Source organism: Canis aureus, chromosome 16 (genome assembly GCF_053574225.1).
Source record: "Canis aureus isolate CA01 chromosome 16, VMU_Caureus_v.1.0, whole genome shotgun sequence".
In the NCBI taxonomy this organism is placed as follows: Eukaryota; Metazoa; Chordata; class Mammalia; order Carnivora; family Canidae; genus Canis; species Canis aureus.
The window spans coordinates 23243028-23259281 of record NC_135626.1 but is presented as its reverse complement, the minus strand read 5'-3'; the positions used below and the strand labels follow the sequence as shown (position 1 = coordinate 23259281).

Genomic DNA, 16254 nt, shown 5'->3' with positions numbered 1-16254 from the left:
CTTTTACAGATAAGAATGCTATGGTTTAGAGAAGTAGCTTGCTAACTGAGATTTAAGCCCAGCCTGGTGTGACTCCCAAGCCCCTAACTCATCCAGCATGCCCTGCTAGATCCCCGACCATGCCGGGAAATATTCTAGGTAGGGATTGCTCGGCCAGTTTGAGAATTAAGAAAGCTAGGATTTAGAAATATTGAGTGACTTACTCAAGACCAAAAAGGTAGTCAGTGGTCACCTGGCACAGAGTCTATGTCCTCCTGCCTTTATCCCGGGACTCCTTTTCCTATAGCTTATAGACCTCATTGGGACAAAGGTTAAGACAGGGCATGATGTATGTGCCACAGATGCTTGGAGACCACGGGAGGGGAAAGGATGCGTGGGAAGGCTGACGCTCCTCTCTCCCTCAGGCATTCCTGGAGAAGTACGGATATCTCAATGAGCAGGTCCCCAAAGACCTCACCTCCGCAAGATTTAGCAATGCCATCAGGTAGGACAGAGGGATGTGGGGGGGCTTGGGGGTGCAGGAGAGCAAAGCTTCGGTCACCCCCTCCCTCTTCGTGGAAGGCTGACCTCCCCACCTGTGTCCATGTTCCCTCCCTCTCCTGCTGTCTCCAGGGAAGCTCCTTGCCCTCACCACCACTCCCCCCCACACACATACACTGTGGTCCTTTATCTCAATTCCTCCTGACAGGGAGTTCCAGTGGGTATCTCAGCTGCCCATCAGCGGTGTGCTAGACCCTGTCACCCTGCGCCAGATGACGCGGCCCCGCTGTGGGGTGGCAGACACAGACAGCCAGGCGGCCTGGAACAAGAGGATCAGTGCCCTGTTTGCTGGAGGCCGGGCCAAAATGAGGCGTAAGAAACGCTTTGCAAAGCAAGGTGAGCCCTGTCGAAATCTAGCTAAGCTGGGACTGCCAACAACCAGAAGCCCTGTGGCCAGAGAAAAAACCAGCCCAGCCTCAGACTGGGCTTTGTCAGTAATCTCCTCCCTAAGGGCCCGAGACGGGAGAACAGTGGGTGAACAGGACCCCTCAAGTGGAGGACCATCTTTGTGAACACAGACATTTAAATCAGAATTATACCTACATGGATGAATTTTCATTATGCAAATATTTTCCAGAGCAAGCCCCATCAAGCCCACTTCATTCCTTGATCAGGTTGTTATGCAGGGCAGTTAAACTGTTGCCAACATTTTGTTTACATTCTCCTAAAGTTGTTTTCATCAGAATCCATTCTTTTTTTCATAAGGATTATTCAACAAAGATACAATTTATCAATCAGTTTTACTTTGTCCAAAGCACATTTTGAACAGCCTTATTGAAATATAATTCACATGTCATAAAATTTACCCATTGGAAGTGTGCAACTTAGTGGTTCTTAGTACATTCTCAGAATTGTGCAACCATTACCACAATCTAATTCCAGAGTATGTTCATCACCTCCGAAAGAAACCCCAGGCTCCTTAGCGGATCACTCTCCCTGCTCTCCCCCTCTGTGCCCCCTCCCCCCAGCCCCTGACAACTACCAATCCGCTTTCTGTTTCTATGGATTTGCCTACTCTGGACATTTCACTACTGCTTATTTTATCACATCACATCACAATTTCTGCCGTTGTGATTCTCTTTTTGTAGTTTTGGTTTTATCTTTCCTTCTCCTCCTCTTCCTCCTTTTTCGTCCAGGTCCAATCTTCCAGGGCCAAATGATACAGACCTAAGATTTATGAAGATTTGATTCTTCTGTCAATTCTTCATCAATAACAGGTTTTACTGTGTGTAATTTTTGCATCTTCTTTGCGCTAAGTCTCATTTTCTCTGACCAATTTTTTGCAGTTTTTAGGATTTCTAAGAAGATAGGGTTGTTGAGTCAAATCTTCATCTATAATCAAGTTTACTACGAACACTTTGGACCGTTGCCTCTTTTAATTTGCATTATCTACCTCCACCGACAATATCCATTATGCACAGAACATGAAATTTATAGGTCGTTTTTATTTCTTAGCTAAGGAAGTTGTGAGTGGTTCCCCTCAACTCCTGGAGGATGGCAGTGATGGGGTCCAGGCTATGTGGTCGAGAAGTCCTTGGTGTCAACATGTTCTACATCCCACTGTGTTTCTGGACAGCGGAGGTAGAACAGGGGTGCAGCGTGAGCTGGAACAGCATTCCTGAAGCTGGGGCTCTGGGTTCAGCAGTGTGTCACTGCTCATTTCCTCATCTAAGACATGGGCCCTTTCTGGTTGCAAAGTAGAGATGGCCCCTGATCACCAAGGAGAAAGGGCTTGTACTGGAATGTGGGGTAGCCCCAGACACAGTCTCAACAGTGGCACTTCCAGGTTACAGGTGATCTCCCAGAGAACTGGGATGATGCCTCCTGGGTATCCAGGGCACAACGTGAGCACCAAGGATACTTCCTTCTGGTTGCCTCTTCTGCCTTTTCAAGGGAATATCTGATGGAACCCATTTGGCACTGTTCAATTTGGAGCATCCATTTGTAACAAAGATTCAAGCTAAGGCATCTCCCAGGCAGGTAGCCCTGCCCTACCAGCCTAGCTCCACCAGCCTAGCCCCATATCACTGTCTGACCCTGACCGCTGGGTCCAGACAGCAGTGACCAGGTGAGATGGAGACTTTTCCTCTTGTTCATAACGTGAACTACAGCAGCTTGACTTCCTTTACCCCCTGAGTGGGAAGATGTTCCCTAGAAAGGAACATATGCTTGGCAGGCACTTCCTGTGCTTTCCTTAGGAAAGGTATTGTTAGGAAAAGGTGTTTTTTTTTTTTTTTTTTGGAAAAGGTATTGTTAATAGTTAACCCTTACTGGGCATTTATGATGTGCCAAGTGCAGTTCTAAATAGGTTAACTTGTGTGATCCTCTAACAACCTTAGGCGATAGGGACCATCATTATCATTTACAGATAGGCAAATGAAGGGACAAAGAGCTTATCCAAATGTTTTCCCCAGGGCCACATAGTCAGAATGTGGCTAAGCCTTCTCACCCCAGGAGGACTGATATTCCACATGTGAAAAACCCCAGGACACGGGTGGCTGCTTTAAAAATGATATGGATTTCTAGGCCAGTGACTGTTGATGCTGTGTGTTAATGCTATAGTGATGAAGCTGGGCTCCAGGGTAGGGTTGGCAGGCAAAATATAAGATGTCCAGTTAAACTTGGATGTCAGGTGAATAACAGATAATTGTTTTATTCTCACTTTTATACTAAAAAAGTTATTTGTTGTTTATCTGATGTGCAAATTTAACCAGGTGCTCCATGTTTTTATTTGCTAAATCTGGCACCCTCATTCCAAGTGTCTGGTCCCCTCAGTGCCTGCTGGGGAGATTTTCAATTCCCCTTGGTCCCCGGAGCTCGAGAGGAGGGGTGAAGGGTACAGGAGTGAATCCGGGGTGGAAAAGAAAGAGGAAGGGAATGGGCATTTACCGAGCACCCACCACATGCCTGGCAGCTATACATTGCTGCTTCATTTGCCATCTCATGTTTGCCACAACTAAGTCTTACCAACCACACTTTGCAAATAAGGAAACTAAGGTTTGAAGAGATTCCATACATTGCTATCTAAGTTTGCAAGTAGAAGTACTGGGATTCCAACACAGTATTGTTGGAGTGCTAGGAGTCAGTGTTGAATCCTGCTAGAAGTCAGGATTCAGGGTCCTCCCCAAGCGGGGAGGTCTCCACTTCTCCCCATGTCCTTTTCCTTCCCTCATCCCTTTTGGATTTTGGAGCAAGGGTGTGTGGGTTGGGGAGGTGCACTGGCAGGTGCACCTTCTGTGGCCTAGAGGTCACTGCAGAATCCAGCCTTGCCTGGGCCAGAGTTCAGGATGGGGGCCTGAGGTGGCCAACCTGCTCCAACCTGCTCCAAGGACATAAATCTGGAAGAGGACAGAGAGGGCTCAGGCTGGTGGTTAGGGTGGTGGGGAGGTCATTCCTTCATGGCAGGACACACCAACGACCCCTCCCAAGGAAAATTAGCCATTTTCTCTCAGTCCTGTATTTATTTGTCCTCTCCGTCCTCTTCCAAAGACACACACGCATGCACACACAGATTCAAAGAGGATTTTTGGCCTGCAAGCTGTCACCTTTCCTAGCCAAAGTGAGAGAAGTGCTCACCCTCTCCCTTTCTTGCCAGATTGGTGAGGCCCTCCTCTAATGCAAAGAGGCAGAAGGAGCTGCCTCACACTTCTAGAAGCTTGAAGGTGGATGGGGAAAGTCTGGGAGTCAGTCACCCCCAACAGGGTGTGGAAATGCCCAGCGCCAGCCAGTCCAGAGCCCTCCAGGTCACCTCTGGACCCCAGGCCTTCCCTCCCCCTTCCTTGTCTCCCTCCCTTCCTAAGAATCCTTCCCTCTTCCCTCCCTGAGGGTTGGTCACTGGCTGGGAGGGGTTGGGTGGCTGCCAGGCCAAACAGGCCTGGGAAGGCAGCATTGCCTTGAATGGAGCTTGGCTCAGGGTGGGAGAAAAGACATTCCCCTCCCCCATTTCCATGGGGGCTGGGGGAGGGAAAGGGCACTCAGCTCCTCTATCCACTCTCTACCACCCTCCCTTCCATCTGGAGAATTTCAGTTCATGCAGAGCCCCTGTTTTGACCCAGAGGAGCCACGTTTAGGCAAATATATAAGCCTGGAGTCTTAGCAAGTGCGCCTGCTTACCTGCGTCATCTAGTAGAAAGCACACTGATCAGATGTCAGGGCTTGGGCCCAGGGCCTACCTCGGCTACTCACTCATTCTGTGACCCTGGGCAGGTCACTGCCCCCTGGTCTCAATTCCCCCAGAATAGAGCAGAGAGGTTGGACAAGGAGATGGCTAACCTTCCAGGACCTTAGTTCTGGTTCAGGCAAGTATTTCCCCGAGGCAAAAGGGCAGGCGCTCTGAACCTTCAATTGTTCCTCCAAAGAGAGAGAGGGCTGTGCCCATTGGCCTGGCCTGCCTACTTGTCACCCACAGTTCAAGAATTCTGGTCCATTTAGGAAATTGAGACCTCAAAGATAACATGATTCCTAAGCGCTCCCTGCGCCCCAGGGAGCCTCAGAGGCCTGCGTCTGAGCTGTAAGTCTTCCACATGAAGTCACAATCTCAGCCGCTGAGCTTGGAAAGCTCAGAAATACCCCATGAAAAACTCCAGATCTGGACCTTCTAAGCACCCTGGTACAGGGTGTGTGGTGAGCTGTAGGGGACTCAGTTGACCTGAGGCTTGGGCGAGAGGCCAGAAGAGTCTTACATCCAAGGGAGGAATTGCAGTTCTGGGCAAAGGAATAGAAACTCGTAACTAAGTAGAGATGGAAAAATTTCTCTCCGTCTCAGTGAGTGACAAAACACACCCTTTGTTCTTATTTGTTTTCACCTCGGAGCTCTCCAGAGTCCCTGAGGAAGTGAGGGGGAGGGCCAGGGGTCAGGAAAAGACCTCTAATAAATGGGTCTTGGTAGCTTCTCAGCAGCAGGCCTGCGGCAGTGGAATGGGAGGGGCAGGCGGGTGTGGGGGGTAGAGAGGTGAGAGAAGTGAGAATGGGTCCAAGCCGTGGCCCCGCTGGCCCCCTCTCTCCTCCACCTCCTGACATAGTGGGCAGGGGTAGGGGTTTGCGGCCAGCAAGAGGTGCAGAGCAGTTTTTGGGCTCAGCCCAGGCTGTGGGGAAGAAGACCCCAGATTGGGAGAGTCCTTCAGGCTGGGGCTTTTCCTGGGCAGAGGTCACATCTCCCCTAGGGACCTCCCCAGACCAAGCCACTAGACTGGGGACTCTCTGGGACAAGGGTAGTCCTATCAACATGAGAGCAGTGTCTCCCCCACCAAATGGGCTCTTCCGGGTTGCCAGGGCTGTGTGTCTTTCTCCTTCACATCCGGGACTCCCCAGAGGAGGGCCGAGCCCCCATCACAGGGGTCCTTGGGGACCAGCCCCAGGTTCCACAGGGAAGTGTGACTGACGTGGCCTCTCTGGCTGGCAGGCAGCAAGTGGTACAAGCAGCACCTCTCCTACCGCCTGGTGAACTGGCCACAGCACCTCCCTGAGCCGGCAGTCCGTGGGGCCGTGCGAGCCGCCTTCCAACTGTGGAGCAATGTCTCGGCGCTGGAGTTCTGGGAGGCCCCAGCCACAGTCCCTGCTGACATCCGCCTCACCTTCTTCCAGGGCGACCACAACGACGGGCTGGGCAACGCCTTCGATGGCCCAGGTGCCGACACAGAGGCTCTCTCTCCCACATGGCAGCAGGGGAACCCAACCAGGAGAGGCAGTCTGGGGCGGGCAATGGGGCCTGGGCCGAGCCGTATCCTCCTTCAAAGAACCCTCAGTCTCCTGAATGGGAACAATGGTTCCTGCCCAGTTATGTGCCACATGGCTGAAAGGACAGCCAGATGAGGTCCTGCATGGAAAGCACATTGCAGATTCCCAAGGATCTTCTGGGAGAACCTTCTGGGGTCCCGTCATCCATCCTCTGCCTCTAGACAGGCCTGTGCCTCTCCTGTTCTCCAGGAGGGGATGTTCCCAGACCACCACCCTAGAAAGTTCCAGAGGCTGCCGCCATCCCACTCCTGCCCTCCCCACACCCACTACCACAGTCACTGCTGCAAGGCAAGAGGCTTTCTGTCCCCTCTTCCCCCCCAGAAGTGCTTCACATTCCCACCTCAGCCCGGACACTTGCCCTGTTTGCCCCTAGCCTAAAGGCTTACGGCACCGATCTAAACTCCTCTCCTCCCACTCCGCCCAACATTGGCCTTCAGAACCTGACTGCGGGTTACCTGTGCATCGTCCCCCCACCCTCCACTCTAATGAGGGAAGGACACCTGATTGGACCCCTTCACGGTGGTAACTCAAGCCTTTGTGTGGCCTGAGAATTTAGGCCCTCACCTCCTTTGTGCTCCTCTGCCTTCCATCAAGTCCACTCAAAGCAAAGCCCAAGTCCAGGCGCTGCTGCTGGGACCCAGGGTAGGACTGTGAGAAATCTAAGGTTTTCAAGAATCCGCATGTAACACACATGTGTTCTTGCATGTAACTCACTTTACCCATGATATCTACGTGAGATGTTTATGCCCATACCCAGCTAGAGTCACCCAGCTAAGACAACACTGGACTGGGAGAAATCTCTGATTTGGGGCAGGTACTTTGTCTTTTTTGAGTTCAAGTGTTCTCTCTCTCTCTCTGAAACCTGTCATCTGTCTCCCAGGGTTACTGTGAAACGTGAGCAGAAAGGGCTAACATTGCTCGGGGAGCTGAGGCATATTCTAAACAGGAGGCATGTGGCTCACTCCCCACACCCCAGGCCGCTCTCCTTTAATGGTGGTCAATCCCCATTGGCCTGGGCTCCAAGAAGGCTATGCTGGAAGTGCCCTCAGCAGGCTTCTAGGCCAACATTATCACCGTGCAGTTTGCTGGCCCCTGTCCCTGCAGGAAGTAAATTATGAAGCATGGGGCCCTGGGAGCTGTGCAATGGGATAAGCTCCCTGTGGGGCATGCCACAAGCTAGAACATCACTGATCCAGTTCATTCCCTCTGCTCACACATAATACAGCAAGGCAGTGGAGACCCCCCAGCAGAGCCCTGCAGAGGACGGCAAGAACACGCACACAGATATAGTTTTTATTAAAGAGGCCATACATACCCACAAACACACCCAGCACCCAGATCGAGGAACGCCATCACCAACATCCAGGAGGTCCCATCGTGCCCACCTCTGGGGTAACCACTATACCTGTCCCTAGATCTTTGTGAAGATAATTCCTAGGCAGCATTCACTACTTGCCCAAGGCCACACAGGCAGTGAATAGTAAAACCGGGATTGGAACCCCGACAGTTAGCCGCCCCCCCAGGATGCTCAGCAGGCTGACGTCCACACCCCACTGCTAGTCTCCAGTTCAGTGCTCCCCACTGCAGCCTCTGCCCCAGGTCATTAGGAGGGAAACTATGCGGCAGAAAACAGCCACAGCCACCCCTGAGGCTCAGCGCCCCCGGCTGCGGGGAGGGCGCGGGGAGGGCGCAGGGAGGGGGGGCGGGGGGCGGGCCGCGGGGCCCTCCCGGCCTGGCTGCCCCTGACCCTCCGCGCCGCCTGCAGGGGGCGCCCTGGCGCACGCCTTCCTGCCCCGCCGGGGCGAAGCGCACTTCGACGGCGACGAGCGCTGGTCCCTGAGCCGCCGCCGCGGCCGCAACCTGTTCGTGGTGCTGGCGCACGAGATCGGCCACACGCTCGGCCTGCCGCACTCCCCCGCGCCGCGCGCGCTCATGGCGCCCTACTACAAGAGGCTGGGCCGCGACGCGCTGCTCAGCTGGGACGACGTGCTGGCCGTGCAGGGCCTGTATGGTGAGCCCCGGGCCCCCCGCGGTCCCGAGACAGCGCCCGCCCCGCGCCCGACCTTCCGCCGCCGCCGGGCCCGCGCCCCGCCCTCCCCGCCCTCCCCGCGCTCCGAGTGCGGCCGGTCCCGCCGCCGCCGCGACACCCAGGCCCCGCCCCGGCCCCGCCCCCCGGCCCCGCCCCGGCCCCGCCCCCGGCCTGCGCCGCTCGCTCCCCCGCCAGCCTCCCCCTGGCCGACGCCGGTGCCCGCTTCCCCCCGAGCCTGGGCCTCTGCCCCGAGGTAGAGCCAGCCGAGGGCTCCCCCACGCCGCCCCCCAGGATGCACCGGCCAGGGCTGCCGCGCAGCTGGCGGGCGGGCGGGCGCCCTCCGAGGGCGGTGCGCAGGCAGGTCACAGCCCGGGCTCAGTCCGCCTGCCACTCCTGACAAGCAGGTGCGCGTGGGCAAAGCATTTCCTCTGAGAGCCCTCGGTGTCGCCTTCTGAGAGAGGGGTTCACACGTGGGGCCCCGCCGACCTCCCAGGCCTGCTGCCCTAGTGGGTATGAGCTTCTCTGTAGCCTAAGAAACCCAGGCAAACAGCTGCTATCTCCTGTGTATGCCGCGGGCCAGGCACGTAGCATGCAGCCCACTCGTGGGGAGAGCAGCTTTTTGTCCACAGTGGGGAGGACGGGGCTCCGAGGGGTTAGATAACTTGTCCAAGGTCACGCAGCTAGAGAGTTGCAGAGCAGGATGCAGGAGCTGCTGCCACGTTCTAAGCTTCTTGGACTCTGCCTCACTCTCAAAGTATGGTGATGTAATTCTTATAATTGCTGTAACTATCACAGCCCAGGCCCCTGAACTCTGCCCGCATGACATGTGTGTTGCCCAGGACTCAAGGAAGAGAACCTTCTGGCTCTTCTTAATGCCAAACCCTTGTGTGGTCCCCCACTCCGGTTTTATCTCAGTAGGGTCCTCTTTCCCAGATTGTTCTGTAGGCGAGAGGGCACTTCAGTTTAGTGCTATGGTAAATAATACCAACAACCAAGGACAACTCTTAGCCCTCAACCCCCACCCCTCCTTCCTTGTCTCTCATACCAGATAATGATGGAAGGAACCAGAAGGGAGGTCTTAAGACCCTGAACACATGCCCCAACCAGTGTGTGTTCTCTCCCTTTCTCTCCTTCCCCATGAAGGAAAGCCCCAGGGGGGCTCAGTAGCCATCCAGCTCCCAGGAAAGCTGTTCACTGACTTTGAGGCCTGGGACCCCCACAGGCCACAGGGAAGGCGCCCCGAAATCCAGGGTCCCAAATACTGCCACTCTTCCTTCGATGCCATCACTGTAGGTAAGATGGTCCCACCTTTGCCTCACTTCCTTTTTCCTTCCCCTTTCTCCAGGGGTCTCCAGAGCTAGAATCCAAGGTGGGGCTATGAATAAAAAAAAATAAAATCCAGAAATCCCAAGCCACAGGCATTCTGCGGGGTAGCAAGCCCTTGCCAATCAGAACACTGCTTCCTCCTGTGTGCTGTCCCTCTGCCCCACCTGTGCACGCTACATCCTCTCTCCTCAGTCTGGGAAGCTGGTTCTAGCACCTGCCCTGGAAGGAAGGCAAGAGGCTGATGGTCACTCCTCAATTCTCTTGTCTCCGAACAGATGGACAACAGCGACTATACATTTTTCAAGGAAGCCACTTCTGGGAGGTGGCCCCAGATGGCAATGTCTCAGAGCCACTCCCACTACAGGAAAGGTGGGCTGGGCTGCCCCCCCACATTGAGGCTGCTGCAGTGTCGCTGGACAGTGGGGACTTCCACTTCTTCAAAGGTACCAGCTCTGGGGCAGATGAGAAAACAGAGCCTAGAGAAGGGAGGTGTTCTGGTCAAGGTCAGAAGGGAAGAGAGGAGTCTCAATTCCAATTTGAACCTGTGACCCCAGGGCATTTTACCAGGAGGTTCCTTCAGTGATGGAATGCCAGGCATGAGTGTTGAGGTTGTCCCAGGGAGAAAGGGTGGGAGAGCTGCAGAGAAGAGTCTAGAAGGGAAGCAGAGGACCACTCCAGAGCTCTGCAATCAGCCAAAAAGTCCTAGTTCCTTAGAATCCTGGTTGTGTGAGATCGGGCCTTTCACTTGGGCTTGAATTTCTTGAATGGGGAAAAGAATCCCTCAGATTTGTTGAGGAAGGAGGATTAAACAACATAACGTTTGAGGAGCATGCAGTATGAGTATGTAGTTTCATCCATCGAACAAATACTAAGTGCCTTGTGTGCATTAGACACGGTTGGAGGTGTTGGGATACAGTAGTGAACAAAACAAAAATCCCTGCTCTCATAGAACTATGTGTAGAAATGATGGCCACTGGCCTTCGCTGTCGTCGCTGCCCATTCAGGGAAGGGGCCAGCTTCCCACCTCCCGGGGCTGGGTTCCTGCGGGCGGTCTGCCCTCTACTGACACCTGCTGGAGGTCTAGGCCACTAGACCTAGGCCACAGGCCCTCCTTAGGGGGTTAGGACCAATTATTAGCACTGTGTGATCCATTTTGTTTTTTTGTTTTGTTTTTTTTAATTTTTATTTATTTATGATAGTCACAGAGAGAGAGAGAGAGAGAGAGGCAGAGACACAGGCAGAGGGAGAAGCAGGCTCCATGCACCGGGAGCCCGATGTGGGATTCGATCCTGGGTCTCCAGGATCGCGCCCTAGGCCAAAGGCAGGCGCCAAACCGCTGTGCCACCCAGGGATCCCTGATCCATTTTGATTATCACAACTACTAACCACCTTGGGCTCCAGCATGAGGGGGAGCAGAGGTATGGAGGGAGGAGGGGAGGCGGAGGACCAAAGGGTGAAAGCCACCAGCTCACCCTGGCTCTTCCGATGCCCTACAGGGAGCAGATGCTGGAGGTTCCGGGGCCCCAAGCCAGTGTGGGGTTCATCACAGCTATGCCGGGCAGGGGGCCTGCCCCGCCACCCCGACGCAGCCCTCTTCTTCCCGCCTCTGGGCCGACTTGTTCTCTTCAAGGGTGCCCGCTACTACGTGCTGGCCAGAGATGGACTGCAGGTGGAGCCCTACTACCCCCGGGGCCTGCAGGACTGGGGCGGTGTCCCCAAGGAGGTCAACGGCGCCCTGCCTCGGCCTGATGGTTCCATCATCTTCTTCAGGGATGACCGCTACTGGCGCCTTGACCAGGCCAAACTGCAGGCGACCGCCTGGGGCCGCTGGGCTGCAGAGCTGCCTTGGATGGGCTGCTGGCATGCCAACTCGGAGGGTGCCCTGTTCTGAAGACACCCCCACCTCTTACTGAATTGTTGGTGCCCTCATGGCCAGTATGTGTGCCCTGGCCCAGGGGCAGGATCTGTGTTGGAAGCTTCTGAGCCTCCCTGCAGAGGACCAGGCAGGAAAGTTTGCATTTGTTCCCTGGAGAATGTCTCTGTGCTCTTAAGACATTGATCTTTGTGGGATCAATCCAAGGAGAAGCCAAAAAGGGTCTCAAACCCCAATGGCTCTTCCTCAAAGGACCCCAAGCCTGGAGGATTTTGTTTCTTCTGCTAAAGATGCACTTCCTATCTATGAGGTGACAGCTCAGGCGGCCAGAGAGGATCTAAAGCTCGATGGAGAGGTTGGGACTGCTTTGCAAGACTGTCTCCTTCCCCTCAGAACCTCCTGGCTCAGTTCTTGGAGAATTGGGTCTCTTCAAATGTGAGGCCTCACCTCCAGGAAGCTTGTGTGGGTTGGGTACAAGGAGTTTCCAAGGACCCCTCTCGGGTGGGAGGGTCAGGACCCAGAGCAAGAGGGAGACTGATGCAGGCCTGCTGGGCTCGACTTTGGGGGATGGGATGGCTGGAATAAAGCGGTGCCCCCAGCTGGTGGGCCTGGAGGCGGGCATCAGCCTTCCTTGGAATGGTTTCCAGTGAGAACAGGTGGGGTAGGGATGCTGGAGAGGCCAGAACCGCGCTCTTTTCTGTCCAAGCCAAGACCACAGACTATGTGTGAGTAGTTGTGATGGGGAGAGGTGGCCTGAAAAAGCAAAATGTTCCTGCCCTCCCTCACTCCCCAGGCTAGATAGAGAGCCATGGGTGGTAGGAAGAGGATGAGGCGAGGGTGGCGGGCTCAATGCAGAGCGGCACTGCAAGCGCTGGGGTCCCTGCAGGCTGGGGGAGGCCCTGTGCTCACAATGGCCCCATTCTTCAGGCCACACACGCAGCGTTCCAGGAGCTGCTGGCTGGCCAAGAATAGCTGGGATTCCTGGAGAAGGAACCCGCTCCCCAGCCTCTCTGTCTTCTGCTTCAGCCGTCTGGGCGTTTGAGCATCTGGTTCCCTTGTCCGCCCCCTCCACACCTGCCAGTGCCTCATTTGCGCACACACTGACCTCAGCAAGACCAGGCTTCTAGGGGAAGGGGAGAAGGATCTGGCAAGACTCAGCCCTCAGCTCCCCACGGACATTGCTGGCGCTGGCCTACACTTTCTTCTCTGTGCAGGGCGGGGGAGGGGGGGACGGCCGTTGACTGCCCTTGATGCAAGTGCTTTGTTCCACCCTGGCCTGGGGAGCTGGAGGGAGGAGGCTCTCTGCCAGCTCTTTTCCCTCTGGCCTGAACCCTGGGATGGGCAAGGAGGGTCCTTATCTGGGACCCTCAAGGGGTCACCTGGGAGCCACCTGGCTTCCACCTGGAGACACTGACATTTTGATTCAAGGTTTATTGAATGATTGGAGAGGCAGGGGTAGGTTTCCCGGCGGTGACCGAACCCAGGGGTTAGTTTCTCTAGGCGATGCCTCTGCCACCGGGCCAGAGGACCTGAACTACCCGACAGAGGACTGTGAGGCTGTGCCAGGCGACTCGAGCCAGGTGGGCGGTAGGCACTGGGTGCCGCGGGGACGGGAGCCCTCTGGAAGCGCTAATGGCAGCACACAGCTCCAGGGGATGTTGGGCCCAGCCTGGGGCGGGCGCTCGGCGACAGGCGGCGACGCCCACGGCGACCGCGGCCGGCTCGCGGGCTGGGCGGAGGCGCTGCAGGGAGGGCGGTCCGGGAAGGGGCAGTTCTGGGGAAGGTGCTGGGGGGCGCGCCGCGTCCGGGGAGAGGAGGAGGTGGCGGGGAGGCTGGGCCGGCGAGGACGGAGGGCACAGAGGCTCGCAGCGGGGCGGGGCGCTCAGGGGCCCCCGCCGGCCCCCGCGCCCCCCGCGCCCCCCGCGCACCCCGGAGCCCGCGCCTCACGCAGATCGCGGTGCTCCAGGATGCAGTGCGCCACGTAGGCCGGGTGGCTGTGCAGGTTCCTGCACTTCCTGCAGAAAAGGATCTCGCAGCGCGCACAGCCCCCGGCGCGCGGACGCCGGCGCCGAGTCTCCAGCACGCACGGCGGCTCCGGGAGGCTCCGCTTCCTGCGCGGGGCCGGGGACGCTCAGGGCCGCGCGCGGCCGCCCTCCCCGCCGCCCGGCCCGGCCCCGGGGCGCGCCCTCACCTGTCGGCGGGGGCCCCCAGGCCGCCGAGCAGCGCTAACGGGCCGAGCCAGCCCCAGAAGCCGCTGTCCGCGCGCCGCAGCAGCGCCACCTGCTGGCTGCTGGATTCCTGGCGCAGCGGGCAGTAGGACACTGAGCCCCGCTCGCGGCCCTCGCCGCCCTCCGCCTCCCGGCCGCGCGCCTCGCCCTCCGCCGCGCTCTGCTCCCGCCGCCCCGGCGCCGCCGTCTGCTCTTCCTCCTCCTCCTCCTCCTCCTCCTCTTCCTCCGAGCCCTCGTCTGCGGCCGCCGCCGCTTCGGTGGCCGGGGGCTCCGCCGGCTCCTTCTTCCACAAGGGGGTCTTCACTCCTGCGGGGCGGTCGGGAGGTGGGGGCAGGAGGTCAGCGCAGGCCCGTCGCCCCCGGGGAAAAGCGGGGTACCCCGACTGCTGTCCACAACCCGGCCACACCCTCCCCCCCAAAAAAATCATCCTGAAGGACAGCGTGCGCGGGATGCACCAGACTAGCAGGATTCCAAAGCGAGGGTTACAGGGCGTGCGGGATTTCCCGGGGGTGAGACAGGGCCTGCGGGGCTGGGCCCCGCTCCCCAGGTTCCTACTCTTCCTCCAGGAGGATTCGGGGCAAGTCACGTCGCTTCTGTCAAGCTCCGTGTCCCCATCTGTAAAAAGTAGTGGCCACCTCAAGGGTGACTGCGAGGCAGGTAGCAGGTCGCCGCGACGTCAAGCGCCCAGCCCGGGGCTTCCAGGGGGCAACCAACCAGATGGAGCAACAGGAGCTGGAGCCCCTAGGCTGGCTCATCACCACCTTCCTTCTAACTGGCTCGAGGGGGGGACCGAGCTCTGTGTAGGCTGTCGATAAACAGCGGGTTTGTAGGGAGAAGTTTGCATTTTGTTTTCTGCAACGTGGGTCTTGCCTGAAGGAAGCCCAGCTGTGTGGCAGGCACCTCGGATGAGCAAACCCACCTCTGGCTCACATACACACACACCAACCACCATCACCACCACCATGGGCAGACCGGTTAGGAAAAGGCTGCCCTAGGAGTGAGCCAATTAGGAAAAGATGTCTCTTCTTCCTTCCAGGCTTGACCTCAATGGCCGGCTGCATTTCAGCCACCAATGTCCCTCCGGCTGGAGTCTTCGTGGATGGCACAAACTCCATAACTCAAAACTTGAGTTCTGGCAGGCAGGACGTTCCTGGGCTGCCATGCAAAGTAACCTGGCCTCGCCTAGGCCACCTCCCGCCTGGCACCACCTTGTGTCTGTCCTGCTCTCTGCTGTGTCTGGAGAGCTAGACTCCCAAGGAAAAGCAGGAGGGATGAGGGCAGCGAAGACACAAATGTGGTTTGCCCTGGAAAGGTCAAGAGAATTCCTATCATTTCCTGCCCATCCCGTTTAAAGAGGATGGGGACAAAGAATGGTGAAATTAGTGTTCCAGCTCACTTGTACTGGGCACCAACGGTATGCAGTCACTGTGCTAAACTCTTCATACATTGTGCCGCTTCATCTTCACAGGCACCTCAGGTAGGGGCGAGGGACGTAACCAAGGGGCCTCTGAATTTCATCCAAGATTTATGAAACCTTTCCAAAAAGGTTGTTTCAAAGATGTTGCTGATGCTGAAAATCCAGGGTCCACTGCACCCTTCATTGGGAAACCACACGAAGGAGCCTCTTGGTTGTGAAAGGCCAGACTTAGCGCCCAGCCAGAAAAGGGATGCCGCAAATTTTCGGGAGAAATGGGACTAGGAAACGAAGTTAGAAGGGAAGGTTGGGACTTTGGGTGCCAGGCTACGGAGTTAGGATTTTGTCTTTCAGGAGTGGGGAGCCACTGAACATTCTGATGGAGGGACGTGCTCAGAGTTGTGTCTCAGGATGGTCTGTCGCAGGACAGAGGGAGACCCACTGTGGTCCTGGCCGGAGAAGACAAAGGTCCAAACAGCTGCAGGTGAAGATGAGCAGATGTCCAGAATATTCAGGAAAGAGAGGAGAGGGCTTGTACAAGTAACTGAGGAGAGGCCCGACTTCTGCCCTCAGGCTGCCATGGTGACGGGTGAGCTGGTCCACACCGGGTTTGCATCCACATCTGACACGAGTCAATGGTCCTGTCCTCAGTCCCCACCCTGCCTCCAGCCCCACTCACCATGCTTATCCATTCCTTTCAAGGCTGTGCTGCCCTCTTTCCCCTGACCAGGGACTGGAATGAGCCACTTCCCACAATGCAGAGAACTTTGATCTCTCAGGCCTCTGTTGGATCACAGGGGGTGGGGCTAGAACTTTACCTGCCCTTAGGGCTCCACCCAGGAATAGCTGCCTTTTCTAGAGCCACCAAGACCGTCTCCCTACCTTTCCTCTTGGCTAGGCATTAAAGGGGAGAGAGGGGGTGGCTTTGGTTGCCAGTAGACTGGGTTCAATTCTCAGCTTTACCGCAGAAATGTAAGAGCTATGAGACCTTCGGCAAGCTGTGTTGACCTTGCTCTTCATCTGTAAAGTGGAGCTAGTCACACAGTCTGAGACTTCATCTGGCCTACAGAAAGCTTTCCCAGCATGTTTACTTGCATCATTATGTTCC

General features: G+C 56.4%; 2 protein-coding genes across 9 annotated transcripts in view; one reads left to right on the top strand and one right to left on the bottom strand.

Moving 5' to 3' along the window:
• Nucleotides 1-12123, top strand: part of MMP28 (matrix metallopeptidase 28) — a 34422-nt gene extending 22299 nt beyond the window's left edge. For all 5 annotated transcript variants that reach the window (XM_077852236.1, XM_077852233.1, XM_077852234.1 and 2 more), the window contains 7 exons: nt 405-484; nt 689-876; nt 5942-6166; nt 8042-8287; nt 9449-9598; nt 9907-10074; nt 11128-12123. In XM_077852236.1, coding sequence (XP_077708362.1) covers nt 753-876; nt 5942-6166; nt 8042-8287; nt 9449-9598; nt 9907-10074; nt 11128-11522 — 1308 coding nt within the window. In that variant the 5' untranslated portion in view covers nt 405-484; nt 689-752 and the 3' untranslated portion in view covers nt 11523-12123. The remainder of the gene's footprint in view (nt 1-404; nt 485-688; nt 877-5941; nt 6167-8041; nt 8288-9448; nt 9599-9906; nt 10075-11127) is intronic.
• A 797-nt stretch (nt 12124-12920) lies between these two features.
• Nucleotides 12921-15934, bottom strand: C16H17orf50 (chromosome 16 C17orf50 homolog). Of its 4 annotated transcripts, XM_077852241.1 has the most exons (3): nt 15826-15929; nt 13696-14038; nt 12921-13615 (listed from the first exon to the last, which is right to left on the bottom strand). In XM_077852241.1, the coding sequence occupies exons 1-3, from the start codon at nt 15836-15838 to the stop codon at nt 13387-13389; spliced, it is 585 nt and encodes a 194-aa protein (XP_077708367.1). In that variant the 5' UTR covers nt 15839-15929; the 3' UTR covers nt 12921-13386. The 4 variants fall into 4 exon arrangements, 1 of the variants encoding a protein (XP_077708367.1); XR_013354230.1 differs by lacking the exon at nt 12921-13615 and having other exon boundaries at nt 13902-14038; nt 15129-15934; XR_013354228.1 differs by lacking the exon at nt 12921-13615 and having other exon boundaries at nt 13935-14038; nt 14652-15934.
• Between the last annotated feature and the right edge of the window lie 320 nt (nt 15935-16254).

Bases quoted from the DNA above. Each gene is read 5' to 3' on its own strand.
- C16H17orf50 (XM_077852241.1), bottom strand. The intron at 13,616-13,695 runs GTGAGGGCGCGC...GGCCCCGCGCAG, and splicing joins CTGGGGGCCCCCGCCGACAG to GAAGCGGAGCCTCCCGGAGC.